Source organism: Bidens hawaiensis, unplaced genomic scaffold (genome assembly GCF_021521415.1).
Source record: "Bidens hawaiensis isolate Kalapana, Puna unplaced genomic scaffold, B.hawaiensis_p1.1 tig00010744_1, whole genome shotgun sequence".
In the NCBI taxonomy this organism is placed as follows: Eukaryota; Viridiplantae; Streptophyta; class Magnoliopsida; order Asterales; family Asteraceae; genus Bidens; species Bidens hawaiensis.
This window is the reverse complement of record NW_027491824.1, coordinates 800,291-825,182: the sequence shown is the minus strand read 5'-3', so window position 1 is coordinate 825,182 and position 24,892 is coordinate 800,291. Positions and strand designations below refer to the sequence as shown.

Below are 24,892 nucleotides of genomic sequence, written 5' to 3'. Positions count from 1 at the left end.
GTAGATCTGAAGATTGGTTACTGTAGGTTGTTTAATTGGGAGTTGAATTGATGAGTTTATTAGCTGTTTATTGTTGTTTAATTGGGAATTAAATTGATATAAATTGAAGGTTTAAATTGATCTGAAGATTGGTTGCTGTAGGTTGTCCAAATGGATTTATTTTTATGTATTTATTGCTGTTTAATTAGGATTTGACTTTTTTTTTATCAAGTGTTTGAATTGGAAATTTATGGTTTTTGTGCATCTATACGGTGATTGGCGATCCGTATAGGTGATAATTAGCAAATTATGTGTTTTATGAGTTTCTATGATGTTAAAGTTTGTTTTTTTTATTGGGAGCTTGGTTATCTTGTGATGTGTTTAATGTTTTATGTGTTTTTATTTTGCAGATCTTTAGCGATGGCGCAACCAGCTGGAAATTCGGGATGGTTGAGAGGAAAGGTGAAAGCCGTTTCGTCCGGTGACACCTTGGTGATCATGGGATTCACCAAAGCCGAAATCCCCCCTGAGAAGACTGTCGTTTTGGCGCATCTTTCGGCTCCGAGATTAGTATGTCTACTTAAACTTTTAATTCCTTAAATAATAATATTTAACAATTTGAATTGTACTTGGAATCAATCCAATATCTTTCAGGTGAAATCTTGATTGTTGTTAATGGAATTTACTAAACGATGGTTGTTTTTTTGTTATGTAGGCACGCCGCGGTGGCCAGGATGAACCATTTGCATGGGAAAGCAGAGAATATCTCCGGAAGTTGTGCATCGGAAAGGTTGTGATTCGTTAGACATATATTTCTTTGTGTTTCATTAATTTTGCATTGTATCATTAAATGATGATAGTATATTATAAATATTTAATCTTTGTTTATCTTTTTGTGTAATAGGATGTTGTTTTTAGAACAGAATACACCATCCCAAATTTCTCTCGAGAATTCTGCAGCGTTTTCATTGGTAGCACAAATGTCGGAAACGAGGTTGTCACTCATGGATGGGCAAAGGTAGTTTAAATTCTTTTACCAGCATTTATAGTTAAAAATTAAATTTTTGCATCTTACATAAGTTCACTTGCTGATTACAGGTGAAGGAGGCTAAGGGAGAGGTGACCCCTGAGCATTCCGAGCTGCTGCGCCTTGAAGAACAAGCCAGACAACAGGGCGTGGGTTTATGGGACAGGGTTAGTTACCGTTTCTTAAGCCAACTGATTACTAGTTTTCTGTTTCTTATCACAATATGCCGAGTATTTGGGGTTAAATTTATATTTATGGAATATATATCGCGCTTTCTATAGAAATGGACATTGAATTGATTATATGTCATTCAACTATTAATTGGTTTTATTCTCATCATACTAATTATATGCTGTCATTTAACTAATTATATGATTATTTGGTGCGCAACTGCACCAACTATTAATATGTTTTGTCGTCGTCTACCTAATTATATGTTGTCATTAACTGATTATATGGTTATTTATTGTGTGATGGCATCAACTATTAATATGTTTTGTCGTCGTCTAATTAATTGTATGTTGTTATTTAACTGATTATATGGTTATCAGCTATTAATTTGTTTTGTCGGCGTCTAACTAATCATATGTTGTCATTTAACTGATTATGGTTATTTAGTGTGCGATGACACCACTATTAATATGTTTTGTCGTCATCTTAACTAATTATATGTTGTAATATAACTGATTATATGGTTATTTGGTGTACGATCACACCAGCTAGTAATATGTGTTTTGCCGTCCTCTAACCGATTATGTTTTGTCATTTAATTGATTATATGTGGTGGTTTTTGTTTTAGTCACCGGGTGCTGTTGAGGCTGCTATCAGGAACCTTCCACCATCTGCTGTTGGCGATCCCAGCAATCTGGATGCAATGGGCCTTTTAGCTGCTAACAAAGGCAAATCCATGGAAGCTATTGTAGAGCAAGTTCGTGATGGGAGCTCGCTTCGTGTTTACCTGCTTCCAGAATTTCAGTTTGTTCAAGTGTTTGTTGCCGGAATCCAGGTAGGAAGTGTTTATTAGCATATTAATATTTAATAGTCTGTTGTGGAGCTTCTATGGTAATACTTTGCTTTTTCATCATTCATGCAATCTTATTATTATTATTTTTTTAATAATTAGGCTCCGTCAATGGGAAGAAGGACCCAAGAACCTACCATAGTAACTGATATACCATCCGATGAACCAAATGGAGAAACTAATGGCGAGTCGCGTGGGCCCTTAACATCAGCTCAAAGAATTGCATCCTCACCGGCCTTTACTGAAGTTTCCCCTGATGCATTTGGGAGGGAAGCCAAACACTTTACCGAGATTCGTGTGCTAAACAGAGATGTAAGTAATATCTTGGTTATTTATTCTTAGTTAACTCTTTTGACGGAGTGAATTGAACATTTATTTACTTTGCACGCTCTCTACAGGTTCGCGTTGTTCTTGAAGGTGTTGACAAGTTTAGCAATTTGATCGGTTCTGTGTATTACCCTGATGGCGACTCAGCAAAGGACTTGGCAATGGAGCTTATTGAAAATGTATGTTATATAATCTCAAGTCAACAATATCTGTCATATGGAAGTCTAAATCTTAATGGCTATTTTAATAGCAGATTGTTGCTAAAAATATATATTTTTTTCTTTTTTTTTTCTATCTGATTAATTATCTTTTTTCGTGTAGGGATATGCAAAGTATGTTGAGTGGAGTGCAAGTATGATGGAGGATGAAGCCAGGAGGAAATTGAAGGCGGCTGAACTTCAAGCAAAGAAGAGTAAGTTGAGGCTTTGGACAAACTATGTGCCTCCAGCTACTAATTCAAAGGCCATATCAGACAATTTCACTGGAAAGGTTGGTCTAAATCTTAGCTTCATGAACCGTCTTATCTTCCATTTATCTAAATATCTTAACATATATTTTATTTCAAATTTGTTACAGGTAGTTGAAGTTGTCAGTGGAGACTGCATCATTGTTGCCGATGATTCTCTTCCATTTGGCAGTCCTGCAGCTGAGAGACGAGTTAATCTCTCAAGTATCAGATGTCCCAAACTGGGAAATCCAAGAAGAGAAGAAAAACCTGCTCCTTATGCTCGTGAAGCAAGAGAATTTCTAAGAACTCGATTAATTGGCCGTCAGGTAAGACACTCTTTTATTCTATAAAAATTGGATTCGGGTTGAAAATGTTATTTTCATACAGGCCAAAACGGGCTGGGTAATGATGAGATAACCTGAGACGTTTTTTTATTCGTTTCTTGAAAACTTTATATGAACTTAAGTTATGATTTCAAAAACAATATTTTTACCATAATCTACTTTTTGAAATAGGAGGTTAGTACATTGAATATGTTTATTATTATCTCTTTCTCTTTTTGCTAAATTTTATTATTTGCCCTATTTGATTCGTTTTGAGGGAACACTTTTTCCAGAATGACCTCTCCCTAGAGAGAGATTCCATTTTTGCCCCTTCAAAGTTCAAATTCCACCTTTGTCCAACACAAACCCGCCGACGCCGCTGTGTTTGAAATTCGAGTCGATGTGTTTGTGATCCAATCATATCATCCCTGGCATGTTTCAAAGTGAAAACGTCGTCTGCGGCATGTTTTAAACAAATCCGGGGGTCGACGGGATTTGTTTCGAACATGCCGGGGACGGCGTTTTTTGGCCACGTGGCATGATATGATTGGTCACAAATGCGTTGGCTCGAATTTTAAGCACAAATAAACACGGAAGCGTCGACGGGGTAGCACATGGACAAAGATGGAAATTCAAATTTGGGGGGACAAAAGTGGAATCTCTTTCTAGATCGAGGACATTTTGGGAATTTTCCCTAAAATAATCCAAATCGACTTTTTTAAAGTAAATTGGTTGAAGTTACCACTTGTATGTTTATTTATAATTTGGAATAGAAAGCTTGGGTGATTTTGATTTTTTAATATACTGTTTAAACTTAGGTTCAAGTTTCAATGGAATACTCTAGAAAGGTCCCGCTTGGCGATGGATCAGCTCCTGCGGGCCCTGCAGATTCACGTGTTATGGGTTTTGGCTCAGTATTCTTGTTATCTCAAGGGAAGGAAACTGAAGATGTCCCCTCAACGACTCCCCCTACATCAGCGACTCAGCAGCCAGGTGTTAATGTTGCGGAGCTCATCATTGCTCGTGGGTTTGGCACTGTCATTAGACATAGAGACTTTGAAGAAAGATCAAATTACTATGAGAATCTTCTTGCAGCTGAATCTCGTGCTACAACTGGAAGAAAAGGGATTCATTCCGCTAAAGATCCTCCAAGCATGCATGTTACAGATCTCTTGACGGTTAGAAACTTATAACTACTCTTTTATTATGATCATTGACTGGTATGTGTGTGTGTGTGATGCTGACATATATTTTTCTGTTTATTAGACCTCGGCCAAGAAAGCCAAAGATTTCCTCCCGTTTTTGCAACGCAACATGAGGATGACAGCTGTTGTCGAATATGTTCTTAGCGGTCATAGGTTTAAATTATATGTTCCAAAAGAAACATGCAGCATTGCTTTCTCATTATCTGGTGTTAGATGCCCTGGTCGTGACGAGCCCTACTCCAATGATGCAATTTCACTCATGAGGCGGAAGATTATGCAGAGGGATGTTGAGGTAATATTCTGTTTTCGCCTGTTGTGCTTATCACTTTTTAATTAGGGATGTTGAGGTAATACTGTTGTGCTTATAACTTTTTAATTTATTATTTAAAGTATTTCTGTTTTAATGTGTGCAGATTGAAGTGGAAACGGTTGATAGAACAGGAACCTTTTTGGGATCATTGTGGGAATCGAGAAGCAATGTTGGGATCACCCTTCTCGAAGCTGGTCTTGCCAGACTTCAGACAGGGTTTGGTGCTGATAGGATTCCAGACGCTCACCTTCTTGCTCAGGCTGAGCTGCTTGCTAAGAAGCAGAAGTTAAAGGCAAGTAATTTGGTTATAAAAGCATATAATAAGTAGCTTAAACTGGATTGAGGAATCATCACTGATTGGTAGTTTCTTTGCAGATATGGGAAAACTATGTTGAAGGAGAGGAAGTTTCTAATGGCGCAACTAATGATAAAAAACAGAAAGAAGAGTTTAAGGTCCCTTAATGATTATTTTAATTATTATTGATATTTTCAATACCAACCCGTTATATGTGCTAATTACATTAGATGTGTTGTTACAGGCCATAGTGACTGAAGTTCTTGGTGGAGGCAAGTTCTATGTCCAGGCTGTAGCAGATCAGAAAGTTGCTTCCATCCAACAGCAACTTGCTTCGTTAAATCTTAAAGAAGCACCCGTGATTGGTGCGTTTAATCCGAAGAAGGGTGATCTTGTTCTTGCACAGTTTAGCGCAGATAACTCATGGAACCGAGCCATGGTAAGATATATATTATATATAAATCAGTTTACTTGTGAATGGGTTGACTTGGATTATATTCTATCCCAAACGGGTCAGACAGTAATAATAATAAAATTAATGTTGTTTCTTTCAATGACATGTAGGTTGTGAATGGACCGCGTGGTGCTGTTCAAACAGCCAAAGAAAAATTTGAAGTGTTCTACATTGATTATGGGAACCAAGAAGTCGTTACATACAGCCAGATACGTCCTCTGGATCCATCCGTATCCTCTGCACCCGGACTGGCCCAACTTTGCCAGCTGGCATACTTAAAGGTACCGGCTTTGGAGGAAGATTATGGCCAGGAAGCAGCTATGTATTTAAGTGAACACACACTTAGTGAGCCAAAGGAATTCAAAGCAGTAATTGAGGATAAGGATACTTCTGGAGGAAAAGTCAAAGGTCAAGGCACCGGAAACCTTCTCTTGGTAACTTTGGTCGACGTGGAATCTGACACCAGTATTAACGCCATCATGCTCAAGGTTTGTATGCTTGTAGCCCTCGTTATAATATTCTTCGTCAACAACAATAATTAAATTTGAAAATTGTGTAGGGAGGAGTGGCAAGGTTGGAGAAGAGGAGGAGATGGGAGCCTAAAGACAAACAACAAATGCTGGATGAGTTAGAAAAGTTTCAAGCGGAAGCGCGTACCAAAAGGCTCGGGATGTGGGAGTATGGTGATATCGAGTCTGATGACGAGGAAAACCCGCTGCCTGGTGCTAAGAAAGCCGGTGCTGGAAAACGTTAAAGAAATAGAGAGTTGATGTTTTTTTTCCTTTTCTTTCGTTTTGGGAGATTTTATCGGGCGTTGTTTTATTTAATTTTACTCAGTAGAGGACAGTTTTGTTTTGTTTTGTTGTTATTGTAGTTTTAAATTAGACTCATAATAAGGTGAGCAGTGATGGTTATAATGATTACAGAGACCATAAGTGGATGTTTGTTTGTGTGATATATGTTTACTTTTTTTGTTTCCCAACTTTCATTTCATCAGCTATTCCTTTGTAGAGATGCACAAATCGGGTCAGTTCCGGGTATGGTCAACAGAAGTTAAAATTGGGTTGGGTTTTGACCGGATAAAGGTGAAACTGGTTCCGGTAGGTCCGGGTCGGTCCCGTTTTGGGTATAGGTCCGGGGAGAACTCAATACCAGGTCGTACCCGTAGGTACGGGTATGAACCGGTTTCAGGTAGGTACGGGTATGAACCGGTTTCGGGTCTGGTTCGGAACCAGGTATTTTGTGCACCTCTACTCCTTTGTAGGTTACCTTTTGATAACTGAGTTTTGGATTTTCATCTTAAGGCCAATTCATTTGTTTTTACTGGGTTGGCTAAATGTATCTGGTTTAATTTAGAATAAAATGCTTATACAGTTATACGACCCGATAAGATGTAGCTTACGTACTATATGGCTGGTATAAGAAGTAGCATTGGATTATTGTCCTTTTATACGGCTTGTATAAGAGCCTATACGAGCAAAGTTGGTCCTCTTATATGACCAGTATAAACAACTGATTTGGAGAAAAGGTACATTGGATAACAAATGCAGCCATCATAAACCATATGGACTATTCGTGTAATTTTACAGACCGAATACGTCAAATTTTAAAGTTTGAGATCATATCCGTAGTCCATCATAAACCATATGGACTATTCGTGTAATTTACTCGAAAAATTAGAGCAGCTCGTATGCGCTTAGGCGGGCGTTGACGTGGCATGGAGCAAATAAAATAACATTTTTTAGGGTATGGTGAATAGTAATAAGCTAAGGAGCAGGTTTAATGGTCTTTCGATAAATGGTCAGTGGGTGTCTAAACTGGATTTTGTTAAGAAGGAAATTGTCAACCTTTGGCTTCGAAATTTAGCGAGTCGATAAGGGTTCGGCCAATCGTCTTTCATTTAAGGAAGAAGCATCCGAGCTAGTGTCTTGGACTAAGAAATATAAAGAGCAAAGTAGTTATGAAGGTCGAATTTGATAAAGCTTTTGACTCTTTGTTGGGAGTACTTATATTCACGTTTTGATCAAATGAGTTTTGGTCCTATTTGGCTATTTGGAGGAATTGGGTTAAAGTTTGCATTTCTTGGTCTATAGCATTGGTTTTGGTTAATGGTTCGCTTACCATCGAGTTTGATCTTAGACGGGGGGATTTGACTAGAAGATCCTCTTTCTCATTTTCGATTCATTTTCGCTATGGAAGGTCTTATGTTTACTTTGAAAGCAGCTAGGGATCATCACTTTTTTCATAGGGTTGGGAATCTTAATAATGGAAACGTGGGGATCATCACTTACGAGCCTAGTCAAGCTGAGGCTTGACTCGGCTCATTTGCATTTTGATCCGGGCCTTTACCCTATTCAAGTGGGCTTTGTGTTTCCTATGACTGAGACACTTTATACTTCCTGATAAAGTAAGTTCCACCTACTTCATTTTAACATTCAAATTTGAAAATAAATAATTGTAAAACATTTATAAAATTCGAGTTTCATAAAAACTTAGCCAAGGTTTAATAAAATATTTTTGGAAATGATAATTGTTTTATAAAAATCCGTCTATGTTTTTCTTTTATAAATATTGTTGTATTATTAATATTGGTTTGAGATCTCTCTAATTTAACAACATATTCGTGTTGTAGGTCTAAGCCTTGATTCACATTTGTTGATGTACATTTTCGGTTCTTGATCCTCTTAGACTTGAATATTCATTATGGTTGTCACACTTAAATTTGTTGATTATCTAAGCTTGAGATGATTCAGTAAGTGTATATGAACATGAATATGGAATATGATCAACTTTATAAACAAGTAATAACACAAGCTACATAATTTTAATAATTATCAAAACTAGGGATCATCAATTCAAAACTAACGTATAAACATTTTTATTCCAACCGTTTTATTATAGATAGTATTTGATATATAATATTTCAGTTTAACTTGGTATTAAATTTCACTATTTTTAGTTAATACTTTATGCAATATCTAACATTTACTATCTAATCTTTTAAGTTTTACCCTTTCATATCTTATAGCATCTAATTATTTTTTCATTGCATTTGTAGCTATTTTCTTTTAATTCTATTTTGGTATTTTAATAGGGGCTGTTGCATTACTGACCAAAGCCTTGCCTAACACTTAACCCATTTAAAGCCCAATAAACTAATTTGATTAATAACTAGGTTATTAACCCGTGTACGACACGGGTGGAAATATTGAAACTTTCAAACTAACACGTGTCATTTGAAAGGACAACATAAGGTGTTATATGTTATTTAGGACGACAACATACTTTAAGTTGTAAATAATATTTGTACGAAAACAAATGATTGTGAAATACAAAGATAAACCAAAATAACATTCAAATTATAATGAAAATATAATCAAAAGTTAAAAATGTAAAATACATAAGCTATTAAAAAGACTTCCTTATAAACAATATTGATTCTTTATTTGTAACTTTGTCTTTCTTTTTTAATATAAGAATTTTGACACCACTCTTCGCTCTTGATAAAGCTACATAGAGTTGTCCATGTGTAAACACCGGGTCTCTGAGATATATGTCAACTCTTGCTAGAGATTGACCTTGACTTTTATTAGTGGTCATTGCAAAACAGACTACAACTGGAAAAAAAAACTACATTCTCTTCAATTTAAACGAAAGTTTCTTATCTGAAGGTGTTACACCATAACGAATTATATAAGTGCGATAACCAGCATTAGTACCTGAAATAACTTTTACTTCAACAAAACGCATACCCAAATTAATTACTCGCAATCTAGTTCCACTACACAAAACGTTCTTCTAATCCATATTCTTTAGTAACATTATTGGCACATCGACTTTTAGAACCAATCTATGAGTCAAAATAATTTTGGTTTTTTTGATTTTTTTAGCATAATGTGTTTTTTAAAATTTTAGTTCAAACTAAAATATAAAAATATAATTAGTATGGTCTTAATTAAAAACCAAAAAATTGATTTTTTATATGGAGCACAACTAAATTTGTTAATTTTGTTGCTAAGTATGGAAACAATATAAATTGAGTAAACCAGATATAAGTAAAAAAATAATGGTGAAATATCTTTGCGCCTCTAATTAACATAAATTTATTCGTATACACATCTTAATTAAAACATATATTTTAATTGGTTTTAAGAAAATAAAATAGTATGGATAACTGGAAATTATGTTTCCTATCAATTCTAAAACAGAAAATAGAAAAAAGAAATAGGTAAACATACATTAAATGTTATTAAAAATTCGTTTATTAAAAAGGTATAATGTAGTTAATAATAAAAATATCAAAAATCGTTTATAAATTTCTGTTACAAGTGCCAAATTTTTAGGTAATAACATATTAATTTTTATTTACTATATTTTAGTTAATAAAGAAATTATACTTTAGTGTATTAACGCGTTTAAAATAAAATGTTACCGTTCAAAATGTTAATAAGTAGTTTTCTTGGCGTTGAAGCTGCACGCTTACAAAAAATATGCATACTTAAAAAAATTTAAAGGGTAACTAAAAAATATTAAACTGACTAACCATTTGAAATCTTCTTATTGGAAGGCGTTGATTGACCAAAAATTACGTTTTCTTTAATTTTGAATACATCTGTAATATAATATAATATGGTTAGCATATGAAAAAGATGAACATAAATATAAAAACAGAATTTTATAGAGCATGATGTTTCAATTTTGTTGACTTAATGAATGATTTTAATACACAAAACAGATAAATTAGAAAACCAGGAAACTAATTAGGTTATTTATATTTGATGTTCATAAATATACTAAAGACATGATAATTAGAAATATTACACAGTAAACAACAATAACACAACTTACTCTACTGGATATGAAAACTATCGGCTAACTTTAATCCACATAGATGATCAGAAATTTATTTATGTAAAAGTATCTAACTCATCAATATATATCTAGAATAGTAGCCCATGTTACAAATGGGTTGAAAGCATATCAACAACCATATATATATATAGACAACCATAAAATTTCATAACTAACATATTAACCAACAAAAATATTTAACATAAATTTGTAACTAAAATATTAAACATTTAGATTGTATAAATAAAAACGTAATATTTACACAAACTTACTATACAACTAAACTAAAAAACCAAATGAAGATATGAACATGTTATAATCATATTAGCTCACCATTAACTTCTTCGACATTTCACAAACAAAAAAAAAAGTAATTTTGCTTCACAATCTAAAAAACAAAATAAACCATAACAACCTGACTAATATACAACTAAAGTTTTTAAGGTATTACGAGTTTCATTTCAACATTAATAAATAAATTAAGATATATTTTATTATAAATTATTTTGTAATTAAACTTTTGTTTTATTTCGATTCAAAGACCTTTTAGTTAAATGTATTAAGTTAAATCGAAGTAATAAAGATTTATTATACTAATTTCACTAATTAAGTCTAACTAAACTAATATAGAGATAATTAAAATTAAACCGGTTAATTTTAATTGTATTACATAGAAGTCATTCCCTAATTAAAGTTCTCTTAAAGTGACTGCAATCTAAAGTAATTTATGTTTCAAACTCTTTAACATCATTACATTATTTAAAATCAGTTTCATTATATAACTATTCTTTCAATTGTATACATTAATCTGGACATTTATACGTAATTAAAAATTGTTCAAATATAAAAGTTGGAAACTTTGTTGAGATTGGAGACTATTAAAAAGTACAAAAGAGTTGTTAAATTCGGTTATTAAAAACAGAAATAAATAAATTTGTAAATGATTGGAATGTATCATTAAAATTAAAGATGATGATTATTTAGTATAAATAAGCAATTATAGTGAATATCTAAGATTTTTAAAAATAAATTTGAAATAAGTAATTAACAACATATTAAATTGGTCAAATAAATTAATGGGTATTTAATACAAACATATTAACTTTTTAGTATAATCAAAAGTAAATTATTTAAATTTTCAGTATACATTAAATTTGTCATTTATGCTAATTAAAATTTGGTCAAATATAAAAGATGAAAAGTTTTAATACATTAAATTTGTCATTTAATACAAAACATATTAACTTTTTTAGTTTAATGACATTGAATACTATTAAAAACTACAAAATATTGTTGCAAAAGTCGTCAATTTTTCGGTTTTGTAAAAACATAAATAAATGTGAATATTATTATAAAAAAAATTCCATTTTTCTTGGAAATTCAGTACTAAACAATATACTGTTAATTTTTTTAATTATCACGAAATTATTGTCAACACTTTAGCATCATTACCTTATTTAACAATAAATTTCATTAGATAATTCTTTTTTTCAATTTTATACATTAATCTTGACATTTATGCCTAATTAAAAATTGGTCAACTATAAAAGATGGAAAGTTTATTTCCTGTTTACTTCATTAGTTTATTTTTTAATTTAGCGTGAATAAATTAGACAAATTGGTAATTCTTGACATTTATGCCTAATTAAAAATTGTTCAAATATAAAATGTGGAAAATTTATTGAGACTGGAGACTAATAAAAACTACAAAAGAGTGTTCAAAATTCGGTTCATAAAAACAAAAATAAATAAATGTATAAATGATCGGAATGTATCATTAAAATTAAGATGATGAATATTTATCATAAATAAGCAATCATAGTGAATATCTAAGTTTTTATAAATATAAATTTGAAATAAGTAATAAACAGCATATTATATTAGTCAAATAAATTAATGTGTATTTAATATAAAACTTATTAACTTTTGAGTATATTTAAAAGTAAAGTATTTAAATTTTTAATATACATTAAATTTGTCATTTATACTAATAAAAAATTTGGTCAAATATAAAAGATGGCAAGTTTGTTGACATTGAAAACTATTAAAAACTTCAAAAGATTGTTGCAAGAGTGGTCAATTTCGTTTTTTAAAAACATAAATAAATAAATGTAAATATTATTATAAAAAACTTTCTTTTTTTAAAAAAAATTTACTAACTAAACAATATACTATTAATTTTTTTAATTATCACGAATTATTGTCAAGACTTTAGCATCATTAACTATTTAATAGTAAATTCATTAGATAATTATTTTTTCAATTTTATACATTAATATTGACATTTATACCTGATGAAAAATTGGTCAAATATAAAATATGGAAAGTTTTTATTTTCTATTTAGTTTATTAGTTTATTTTTTAATTTGAACGAAATAATTTAGACGAATCGGTAATTCTTGGCATTTATGCCTAATCAAAAATTGGGCAAATATAAAAGATTTAAAGTTTATTGAGATTGGAGAATATTAAAACTAAAAAAGAGTGGTCAAATTCGGTTCTTAAAAATATAAATAAATAAATGTATAAATGATTAGAATGTATCATAAAAATTAAAGATGATGAATATTTTAAAATAAATAAGCAATTATAGTAAATATCTAAGATTTTTTAAATATAAATTTGAAATAAGTAATACACCATATATTAACTTAGTCAAATAAATTAATGCGTTTTTAATACAAAACTTATTAACTTTCAAGTATACTCAAAAGTAAATTATTTAAAATTTCCCATATATATTAAATATGTCATTTATGCTAATTAAAATTTGGTAAAATATAAAAGATGAAAAGTTTGTTGAGATTTAATACTACTAAAAACTAAAAAAAGATTGTTGTAATAATGGCCAATTTTGAATTTTAAAACAGAAATAAATAATTGTAAATATTATTATAAAAAAAACATTCCATTTTTTAAAAGTTCAATAAATAATTGTTAAAACTTTCAATATAAGATTCAAAAATTTTAACACAGAAAAAATAAAGATTGTTATTCATATGAATTAATTTATATGAATTATCTAAGCTACATAAAATAAAAAATGATAGAAAATTAATAACTAAAATACATTAGTAATGACCAAAACAAACACAACCAACTTACTCTGCATCAAATACTTTTTCCATGCAATTAGCCAATTTATCAATTTGGGCCGTCATAAACTAAAATTATTAAAAATAAAGTAATGTTAGATATACTGAACTATTAAAAAGCAAATTAGTAAGAATTATCAATGAATGTAATCAGAATAATTAGCATGAGAATTTCGATAATGAAATAAATCAACAATATTTTTGTATATCTCAAAACCTTCAACATGTCTATTGAATCTTGAAAGGAGTAGGTGGAAATTTGGTGACCCAGTCCTACCATGGCTAGAGCTAGTCTCTAAATCGTCCTTAAACTGTAAATTGAATAGAGGGGGCTCTCAACATCAATAAGAACACGCATTTGGTGACCAGGTCCTACCGTGGCTCGAGCTATACTTTGAATGGTCCTCAAACTTTATGTTACTTGTCGTATATCTCATAAAATTTTAGATCTAATAAAAAAAGACGGTCATAAAATATTAACATTTTAAATCAATTGATGGTTTATAAAAAAATTATTACCGTTGGATATGATACGCAATGGTTGTCTAGACGATGACACTGCACGTTTTGCAACAAAATTATTATTATAACATAGTATTTAGAGAGTAACCTTAAATTATTAAACTCACTAACCATTTGTATTATTCCTCTTATTGGAAGATGATGATTGAGAATTAGTGCGTCTTTTGGAACTTGAAGACATCTAAAATATAAATAAAAAAAATACGATTAACATGTGAAAAATTTAGAAATCTTATATCATGCAGAGAACAATAAGTTACATAGACTGACGTATAGTTATATCGATTATACAAACTAGCGTATTTTACAAACAAATCGTACATACATTCAGACTTATAATATCATTCAACTTAAAATGTTATCAACACTTCCAAATTATTGAATCTTCAAGTTAATAACCCACCAAGTATTAGGAGTGACAATTTAAGAATAACATATTTTATAAGCTCAAGTATTCAATATATAGGCTTGAAGTTTAGGTGTGAAAGTTTATGATAAAAGTATTTTAAGGGAATACCAAGTTTCTATGGTTAGCATAAATTATATTATTTCTATATAAATAATATTTCAATAAGTTATGAAAAGTTTGTTTGGATTTTATTTTGCATAAATTAAGTTTCCTCTTTTGAAAGAATCATTATGATTGTTTAATTTGTTTGACCAAATCAATATATTGCAGTATATAGTGTATTTTATATAATATTGAGTAGGTTGAAAATTAATTTTCAACTATATTTATTACGAATTAAAAAGAATGACCGAGATTTTTGTTAATAATGACATATGTAAAACAAAATTATTGCTCATAATAAATAAATAAAATCTAATTACCATAAACTTTGATGATAATTTGAACGAAAAAACTTAAATGAAATTACATTTATTGATGAATTCAGTCTAATTTTAACTAATTAGATGTGAACATTAAAAAAAAGATAACAATCTACATTTATTGATGAATTTGTTCCTATTTTAAGTGATTGTTAGTTACAAATTATATGTAACTCTCAAAATAAAAAAGTAGTTAAAATCTAAAATTAGAAATCGGTATATTGACTTAAATGAATACATTAAGTATTTTAATTATTAGGAATAAAATTTATTTTTGATTTATTTAATTGGTAAGAAAAAATAGAGAAGTAAAAGATAATTTTGAAAGGAAAAACAATCGTTTAATAGGCAAGGAGCATGTGACACCAAACTAATTTATTTTAATAATATAGTAGGATAATAACATTTGATGATTTGAAGATAGGAAATGGTAAATATTGAGAGCGGTCACAAGTTTGAGTATGAGGAGACAGCACTCGGCAGTGGTTCTATCACTAGATACATCATGGACCACACCCAAGGGAACCAATAATTCATTCTTATCTACTCTTCATTATCTTCTACGTACGCTACAAATAGAGTGGGTTTGGAAGGCACAAGAACAAATTTGTAATAATAATAATAATAATAATAATAATAATAATAATAATGAAAATTGGATTTTTATAATCTCAGCTTAATGCAGTTGCCGATAATAATTCCAACTTTAAAAATAGTTGTCACTTATCCCAACTTTCACACTATTTGTTTTCATTGGACCTCCATTAAAAAAAATTTAACGACATTAAGTTTTTTCTAAATTTCAAACTGATACTTTAGGGCTATTAATCAGAATAAGGATACGAGACGATTTATGTAAAAGTTACCTCCAAACGGTGGTCCAAACGACTAAATGATGCTTCAATTCCGGTGTTTAAACTTTTAATTAACAAAAATCAAGCTGTTTGAATGGTCGTTTCAAGTTAAGTTTTACATCAATCGATTAGTATTCTCATTCCGATCAAAAACCTTAAAACATCAATTTGAAATTTGGAAAAAACTTAACGTCGTTAATTGTTTTTAACAGGTGTCCAAGGAAAACAAACGGTGTGAAAGTTGGGACAAGTGACAGTTATTTTCAAAGTTGAGATTATTATCGGCCAACTGCATTAAGTTGAGATTATTAAAATCCAATTTTCCTAACAACAACAACAAGAACAATAAAACCGGAGGAACAACTTGGGCAAAACAAAACGGAGGTAAACAAGAACAATTGTTATACACATATGAGGAATGAAAAACATTGGAAAACACATAGAGGAAAGGGAAATCGGAAACAAGTTGAGAAAAGGGGAAACCGAATATTGTGGTAAAGATAACGAAGCGAGAGCAAAAAAGATTGATCTAGGCTCAAGCGTTAGCGGTGTGACAGAGTAGAGCATTTTTGCCTCAGATGTCCGACACGAAAAGGGCAATGTGAAGAAAGTAACCCTGCTCAAGAAACCGAACCAGTTCTACAAATGATTACCAAGAAGGATGTAGAATTAATAAAAGGAAGATCGAGTTGATCCACCAACTCCATAGCGACCAAACAATCTGTATTGTGACGGAAACTAGTGACCAAACATATCAGTCAGCAACCGGAATCAACGATAATATGAGCAATCAGCGACACAACGGTCTTTTAGCTACCAGTTTGTGACGGATCAACAGTTTAGCATTATTATGGTTTCCATAGCCACAAACGTATGCTTGATCTTTAATAAAAAAACGAACCAACGTAACACGACGTATGTGGCTTTACCATCCGTCGCTGTAACGTGATATTCTTGACTTATTGACAGATGAAAATAAAAATGTAGGTGATAAATTTTTGTAAAATTTTTTTTCTAAATAAGAATGATTAGTGATTTATAAATTGAGTTAAATCATAAGCAACAAATTAAAATTCCAATAATTGAGATCCTGAAATTTGATGCGAATATTAGGAGAAGATCCTTTGTTTTGGCCCTGGCTTTGAACCCTTTTCATCAAGTGGTAGGTTTACGATACACGTGACATTGAATATTGATACCCCTTTTATTATTCTAAACTAGTTTTTAACCCCCGTATTACGGGGATCGTTTTATATTATTTGTTCTAATATTTATTTATTTTTTGAATTTATATTTTTTTTATTGTATGAAAGTTAATAATATACTTATGGTTTGATAATAAATTGTTTCACAAATAAATGCGATGTTATAACCCGGTTTAAAAACTATATGGTTTTGATGAGACCCAAGACCCGTTTATATTTTTTACTATAAAATTGGTTTTTTAATTATAAATAATATTTATGAAATTTAATAATATACGTATGGTTTGATGAGACCAAGACCTGTTTATTTTTTTTAATATCAAATTGGTTTTCTAATTTAAATAATATATATCTTTTTTAAAATAAATCATATATTAATTTTTATTATATCCTATTTTATAGGATTTTTACATCAATAATTTAGTGAGAATAATTTTTAATTTAATGAGATGTTATAACGCGTTTAAGGAATATATGGGTTTGGTAAGACCCATACCCATGAATATGAGTCAAATGCATGAGAAGCATCAATTTAAAAATCAAGCAAATTTGGTGACTCCAAAAAAAGAGGAAGCGACCACAACGCGACACGTAGGATTTTTATGTCTTCGTTTATATATATATATTAAAATAAATAAGATATTATTTTTTATTATATCCTATTTTATAGGATTTTTACATAAATAATTTGATGAGAATAATTTTTAATTTAATGAGATGTTATAACCCGTTTAAGGAATATCTGGGTTTGGTAAGACTCATACCCATGAATTCGGGTCAAATGCATGAGAAACCTCCATTTAAAAATCAAGCAAATATGGTGACTCCAAAATAACGGGGAACGACCACATCGCGACACGTAGGATTTTTATGTCTTCGTTTATATGTATTATAGATAAATGAATTAGCCAACATATGACTCACGTATCCGTCGACATCACCAGAAAACTGTTTCCCTTATTTCTAAAAATATTTTATTGAATTTTCGTCAAACAACAATAAAATAAAAAATTAATATAAATATATATATTTTTTCGTTTCCAAACAAAGATAACTGGGTTTTAACTTTGACCAATTGAATTTTAATAACTAAAACTATGACGTCTTCGTGATCTTAGGACTAGGACGGTCATTGATTCGTAATATGTCATTGTTATTCTCTACTTATTATAAGAAAAAAAATATTATGTTGTTATATCATTCTTTGTTGTCTTCTCACCCTTATTTTAACACCTAAAACCCAATCACCCATTTTAAGTAGCTAAAATTGGTAATAAACTAAATGTTTAATTTTGTGGTTAATTTTGCTATTTAAGGTTATAAACTTATAATTAAGATTATCATTAGTTATGGTAGTAATTTGAAATAGTTTTGAGTTGTGACTGAAGTTTACCAACATAATGCCCAATTGCCCATCAACTACATGGATGAGTTTGATAATAGTGGATTCTTCAATAAGTATAAATTAATAATTAGAGGATGAAAATTATATGTTTTAAATTTTAATCATACTTTACATAAAATTTAATCGAATCTTTAAGAAAGTATCTCAATTAATAATACTTTATTGTAATTTTTAAGAAAGTATCTCAATCATCCCGTTTGTCTGCCATTTTATTATAATCGTTTTGCAGTAGCTGAATGTTAAATACAATTAGAAAAAAAATTAAAAATTATTAACTATATAAATTTAAGCTTTATAAGATACACTTATCCTATGTTCGTACACAAGAATTGTAATCTCTGGTTGGTTACTTTTTTGTTACTCATATAAGTTAGTTAGGGGATGAAAATCAAACACGTATTAGGAACCATTCAACTGAACGATTCTACACGTGTACTGTTATGAGACTTTGCCTTATCCAAACTCATTCTAGGTCTCCTACATTTATGTAAAAAAAATTAAACCTAATCCAAAAACATACACAAAAATGCAAAATATTAATTTTATCCATAAATAAAATCGAACTGAAAAGCAAAAAAAAGTGAAAATTTAGACCAATTAAAACCACACAGTTACACGTTTTCGATATTGCTACACGCGTCTGGCTGCCGCTTCTGTAGAAAGTTTAGTACTTCATAGACCCCCTTGTTATTTTTGCCTTTGGTTAATGTACCCCTTGTTTTTTCTTATGTTACCACATGTGGAATGATAGTTTAATACATCTATGTGTTAAATTGTGTGAATTGTGAAATTATCATTTAATAAGTATAAATTAACTATTTATGAACGAATGATATGACGAAGAGTAGTTAATTATTTGTTTTTATTTACTTTGATGTTAGATAACTTTAAACCTAAAGTAATTATTATCACTCAAAATCATATCTATTACATGAAATATACAAATACATAAAAACAATAAAATCTCAAGTTTGGGTTCATTTTTAAATTAATTCTAGTTATGTATAAAGAATTTGTTGTGTAAGAATTATAGATTTTGAACTGAATTAGATATCCTTTTGAATCGCATAAGGGTTCGTTTTTATATTAAAGTATTTTGCGTGTAACAAAATCAATAATTTGATATCACTGAAAGTTTCTTTCTAAGAACGAGATCTTATGATATTCGAAATTTGAAATGAAAATCGACATTGTAATTATATTAAGTCATGTCCTTATATATTGAATTAGCAGAAAGATTGGTGTTGGAACACCATAATATTTTAGAGGCTGTTATGGAAGCAAAATAGTTACATTAATTACCAGAAAATGTTGTTCCAAAAAATGTTTTGTTCCGAACACGCCTACCGGTCTATGCCAGACCGTCCCAGTTCCATCACGTGAGAGGTAAATCAACCTCACTCGGCAGCAAGGCGATTGACGCTTAGGATCGATTTCTAACCTAAGACCTGTAAGTTATTTTCCAAGTCTTACTCTCCCTTAACCAATTGAGCTACACATTGTGGACAAGTAGTATAAAATATCACTTAAATATCATATAAACATTCAAGCGATTTACAATGAAGTGGCAGGTAAGCGGGCAACAAGCTGCGCCGTAACCCCCTTTTGGATAGCAAACCCAATCCTACTAAAAACAAAGTTTCGATTCTTATGGACCGATACGTTACTATGCATAACTTTCTGAACCCTATTCAAAAGGTCCACGACATCCGGAGCTAAGAAACTGAAAGTGTCAAAGGCAAAGGGGATAAAGACGTGTTGATTCTCCGAACTGCAATTATGTTCAAATATCAATGTCAAAATAATTTTTCTTATCCATGCCAATTCGTTAACTAACTTGTCAAATATCAGTGTAAAATAATTGTAGCTTACTAGCGCTAAAAGGGGGCAACCCTTATTCCTACCAGGGCACTGCTCCTTACTCGTTAAGATACACCACCCCAAGGAACCCTTCATGATAATTAGCCGCAACGGTTTATTAGTACTGGTAACACAATAGTCTAGGAAATGTTTATGCTACACACCCCTTAGTTTGTATCAATGTTTATGCCCCTCGTAATCCTCTCATGACAATTGGTTCTAACTTCTAAGCACCTTTTAGCTCGTACACATGTGTATTGTGAACTCTCATTCAAGGGTGGAACTTAATGGGGGCGAGAGGGGGTTCCAACCCCCCAATGTTTTGGCTGATATACGTACGTTGGGTCAGAGAAAGAAGCTCAAAAGGTGTTTATCTAATTATATTCTAGTGGAGCTGCAACTTCCTAATAGTAATATGTGTGGGGGAGTAGATGTTAAGTGAAGAAGATGATGCATCGTGAGCAACAAAAGTTAGAAAATAAATATTTTATTGTTTTGTGTTTTATCCTTTGAATTATTTAAGGTTATAAGTACATTTTTAATATTGACAAACAGTTTCTACTTACTTTTTAATTAGAGTATGACAAAAGAGTAAGGTTTATTAGAGTGTAATATAAAAGTATTATTATTTAGAATCAGATCAAAGAATTAACTTATTTTGTCATTTTAATTTTCGACTTTATTAATTTACCGCAATGTATTTATCGGCACGTATTATTGGATTTGTCGGAATGCATTTCGGCTCTTTTAAGTATTGAAGTTCCGCCACTGCTCTCATTTGCTCTGCAAGTAAATGCCAATTAGCCAAATAGTCTAGTAACACAATATGCCATGTACACAACAACATTACCCAAAGATGAAGAAGTAAAGTGTAAACTCTATGTGAGCCAAAGGACTTAATGTATAAATATCAAAAAAGATTCCTATATCCGAAGCATTAATCTGACTAGGACTGAAGCGATAAGCCATGTCCACCACAAAACACTAACTGACACGTCATCCCATAACAGATAAGGACCGCCCTTTTCTCACTTTCTCTCTCACACACAACACCTTTACACACACTCTCTTCGCCTATATCTTCCATCCAAATAATCCCAATCCATTATTCATATTCATATTCATAAATAATAATATACCTTGCAATCAATCAAATACCCTTTATTATTATTATTATTATTAACAATATTCGAATTTGAAGAAACCCAGATCAAATCATGGCGAGTGCTGCCGGAATGATCAACGGAGGCGTATCATCGTCCACGTCATCATCGAATTCATGGGGTAAATTGAAGAATTCGCACAAGAAGAAGGCGGATCGGAGGTTTAGGGTTGGGGTTACGTGTGTATCCACCAGTCCGGTTACGTCGGATCCGTATAAGACGTTGAGTATTCGACCCGGTGCTTCTGAATCGGAGGTTAAGAAGGCCTTTAGACAGTTGGCGTTGAAGGTAATTAATTGATTAATAAATAAACCTTAATTGTTTGATTGATGGGTTGATTTATTATATTATAGTTATTGTTTATTGATGTTGGGTTTTGATGAATGAATTTGCAGTATCATCCGGATGTGTGCAGAGGAAGTAATTGTGTTGTTCAGTTTCATGAAATCAACGAAGCTTATGATGTAAGCAATCTTTAAATCTTATGATTTTGATATTTAAATTGTGATTTTATGAAAATATATCTGCTTTATAGATTTATAGATCTAGGAATATGGTAAGATAGTAAATTGAATATTGATAATCCAAATTATGTTTTATTGCCAGATAACAAGTTTTAACTTTTTTAATAATTATAAATTTATAATCCATGGTTTTTGCTTGTATATTTACGCATTTAGCTTATAATCGAGCCGAAATTTAAGGTTAATCAATAATGATTGTGTTACCGGGATCGCTTTTGCCAGTAAAAGTGAAATTTAAGAATGTTAATAGTTACTAATAGTTATTATTATTAGCTAGCGAAATCAAGTGCGAAAGTGAAAGTTAGGTATGTCAGTGGTTAATTGTTTAGATTTTTGGTAAACGTGTTATAGTTCGGATTATAAAAATCCGATTTTTATAGTAAAATTGAAATTATATAGAGTGATTGATTGAAGATTTAACAAATAGTGAACTGACATGGGTTTGTGGATGATTTGCAGACGGTGATGAGTAATTTGAGAGACGAAACGGGTGTAAATGAGATGGACATGTATGGACCGTCGGATGCAGGGATAGACGAGCCGATGAGGGGGATGGACGATCCGGATTGGGACATGTGGGAAGAGTGGATGGGTTGGGAAGGTGCTGGAATTCGGGATTACACTTCACATATTAATCCCTACATTTGAAATGTCCTAAGATCGAAGGTTTTTGAGATCGAGTTATGTTGATCCAAATGCGTGTTCTGTATATAGGAAGTTGTTTTTTAGAGTTGATGGTATTAGTGTTCATCTCTGAATTGTGCATACGTCTCATTTTATGATTAGTATTGTGTAATTGTAGCCTAAGTGCTCCTTGAGAATAAAGATTTCGTTAAAAGTTTCAATACTTATTTTTTTGGTTTTCGACTTTTGATCTTTGTGTTGGTGATTGATTTGTGTTTTGGGAAGTTGAGAATTCAATCTTGACTTCAAATCTTGAATTGGTTGGTCAAAAATTTAATTTTCAATATCACGTGTTTGGTTTGATTTTATTAAAATTTAAATTACAACTTATCAACTTATCTTATTATACGTGGTTCACAATTTTAAAATTTAATTTAAAAGAAATCAATTTATTTTAATTTTTCTAATTAGAAAGGATATCATTTACCAAAAATCTCTTTTTAACAGATTTGTCACGTTTTTAAAAATCTTCTCACACAAGTATATCGCATTCATGTGCATTAGATTCAGGTTTTATTTTACATTTAGACCTCTTAAACACTAAAAACACCTGATTTGCTTCAGTTTCAGATTCATAGTTTCTAGTGATTCTCAAATAGTCATCCAATCGCCATCTCTAACCATAACGCTACCTTCTCCATCTCTTGATTCCACCATGCTCGTCGTAGACACAACCACCATCTTCCAACACCATCACCTCCACTCGTCATCTCCACCACATGGCTTTGCCGCCATGTTGGTGCTGTGGGGAGTCCCATATTGGCAAATGAAATTAACTCCTAGTAAGGTGGTGTTTGGCCTTAGCTTTTAATTCCTAGCTTATTATCACGGACCAAATATTTGAAGATCGAGATGCTTAATTTGTGTTAAAACGCTTGGGTTTGTTGGCTCGTCCAGAACTTCATCGGGCACGGCCTCAGCGGGAAAAAAGATGTACATGCCTAGTCGTGCTTGCACGACGAACGCATCACTGGTTGCGAGCTGTTGCCGCTCGCATGATGAGTCCAAGGCAGGACGAAACTAGCAGACCCTGATCATGAGCGGACCGATTGGCTGGCATTCGGGCGCCACACGGAGTAGGGTTAGCTCCGTGACAAGTGGTATCAGAGCAGGTTGAACCTCGGATACGTTGGGTTGGAACGTGTACACTCAACCAAAAAGAGCTTAAAAATGTCGAGAATGAGTTATGCAATGGTGATGGGAGAAGATTGAATGGTCTTTGTAAGCCGCGAGTATGGGATCGTGAGCTCCGCGCTAGTCCAGTGAAGTGAAGGCCACCGTGTTTGTGTTAAAAGTTTTACGGTGTAGCAGAGCCGTAAACTGTTTTGAAGTCTGCTAGGTTGGCGAACGTCGGCGTCACATAATCCGACGACATAATTAACCGACACGGCTAACTCACATTTTGGCTGAACTACCGGGTGTCCTATTTATCAGAGTGAATCATACTCAAAACGCATGGCTTCGGCTTGTGAGCTGGTATGGGACGGAGAGCTTGCCCTTCAGACATTCATGGCATAGGGGAAGACCAACGTTTAAGTCTTGCACGTCGGTATGAGACGACATGTGTATGCACGAGGACGTGCATGGTTATGGTGGTGGGAGAGTGTCACAGACCAAATATTTGAAGATCGAGATGCTTAATTTGTGTTGAAACGTTTGGGTTTGTTGGCTCGTCCCAGACTTCATCGGGCACGACCTCAGCGGGAAAGAAGGCGCATATGCCTAGTCGTGCTTGCATGACGAACGCATCGTTGGTTGCGAGATGTTACCGCTCACCTGATGAGTCCAAGGCAGGACGAAACCAGCAGACCCTGATCATGGGCAGACCGATTGGTTGGCGCCTTCGGGCGGCACACGGAGTCAAAGGGTTAGCTCTGTGACATTATGCTTATATTTTAAAGTAGCTTATAGCTTATTTTATATTATTTGATAAACTTTTTTTAAGTGTTTGGATTAGCTTATATTCTACAAATTGATTATACGTCTTAATAAGTTGTTAAATCCATCATTCTTTGATTTGTTACCGTAATAAGTTGCTTCAATATTATTAATCCTCCATCATTTAATGACAAATGAGTAATTTGACCTGTTAAACAAATAAGCTAAAAAATCATCTTCAAGTAAACTTCTTCAAATTAGCTTATATAAGCTTAAAGGATAAGCTAAAAAAGCTAAACCAAATACCAAATTAAGCTTATTTTGTAAAAAAAAAAACTAAAAAAGCTATAAACTTTGTTAAAAAAGCTAGGCCAAACACCCCTAAATCTAAATCAAAATTTAAACTTCTTTCAGTTAGAAATCCTTTTAGTTGTTACGTTTAACCATTTTCAATATATATAAGAAACATTCTTATGTTAGAAATGCATTGTTTTAACTTTTAAGAGCATTCTCATCTCATTCTCTATAATTATGTGAGGGAAGTTTGCAAATTATAGGGTGAGGTTGTGAATGATTGTGAGTATAAATTATAGGGTTGAGAGAGAAATGTAGTTATTTTTTTTTTGTAAAT

General features: G+C 31.8%; 2 protein-coding genes across 2 annotated transcripts; both read left to right on the top strand.

Moving 5' to 3' along the window:
- Positions 1 to 368: 368 nt before the first annotated feature.
- LOC143536206 (ribonuclease TUDOR 2-like) lies at positions 369 to 6,144 on the top strand. Its single transcript, XM_077030250.1, has 16 exons — positions 369 to 549; positions 695 to 769; positions 884 to 997; positions 1,078 to 1,173; positions 1,806 to 2,012; positions 2,130 to 2,339; positions 2,426 to 2,533; positions 2,676 to 2,843; positions 2,931 to 3,128; positions 3,944 to 4,303; positions 4,392 to 4,622; positions 4,744 to 4,932; positions 5,016 to 5,093; positions 5,180 to 5,374; positions 5,500 to 5,877; positions 5,949 to 6,144. Exons 1-16 carry the CDS (start codon positions 400 to 402, stop codon positions 6,141 to 6,143), a joined length of 2,952 nt encoding a protein of 983 aa, XP_076886365.1. The 5' UTR covers positions 369 to 399; the 3' UTR covers position 6,144.
- Positions 6,145 to 21,191: 15,047 nt separating this feature from the next.
- On the top strand, positions 21,192 to 22,443 carry LOC143536182 (chaperone protein dnaJ 8, chloroplastic-like). The gene is made up of 3 exons (XM_077030229.1): positions 21,192 to 21,463; positions 21,571 to 21,639; positions 22,159 to 22,443. Exons 1-3 carry the CDS (start codon positions 21,230 to 21,232, stop codon positions 22,345 to 22,347), a joined length of 492 nt encoding a protein of 163 aa, XP_076886344.1. The 5' UTR covers positions 21,192 to 21,229; the 3' UTR covers positions 22,348 to 22,443.
- The last annotated feature ends 2,449 nt before the right edge of the window (positions 22,444 to 24,892 follow it).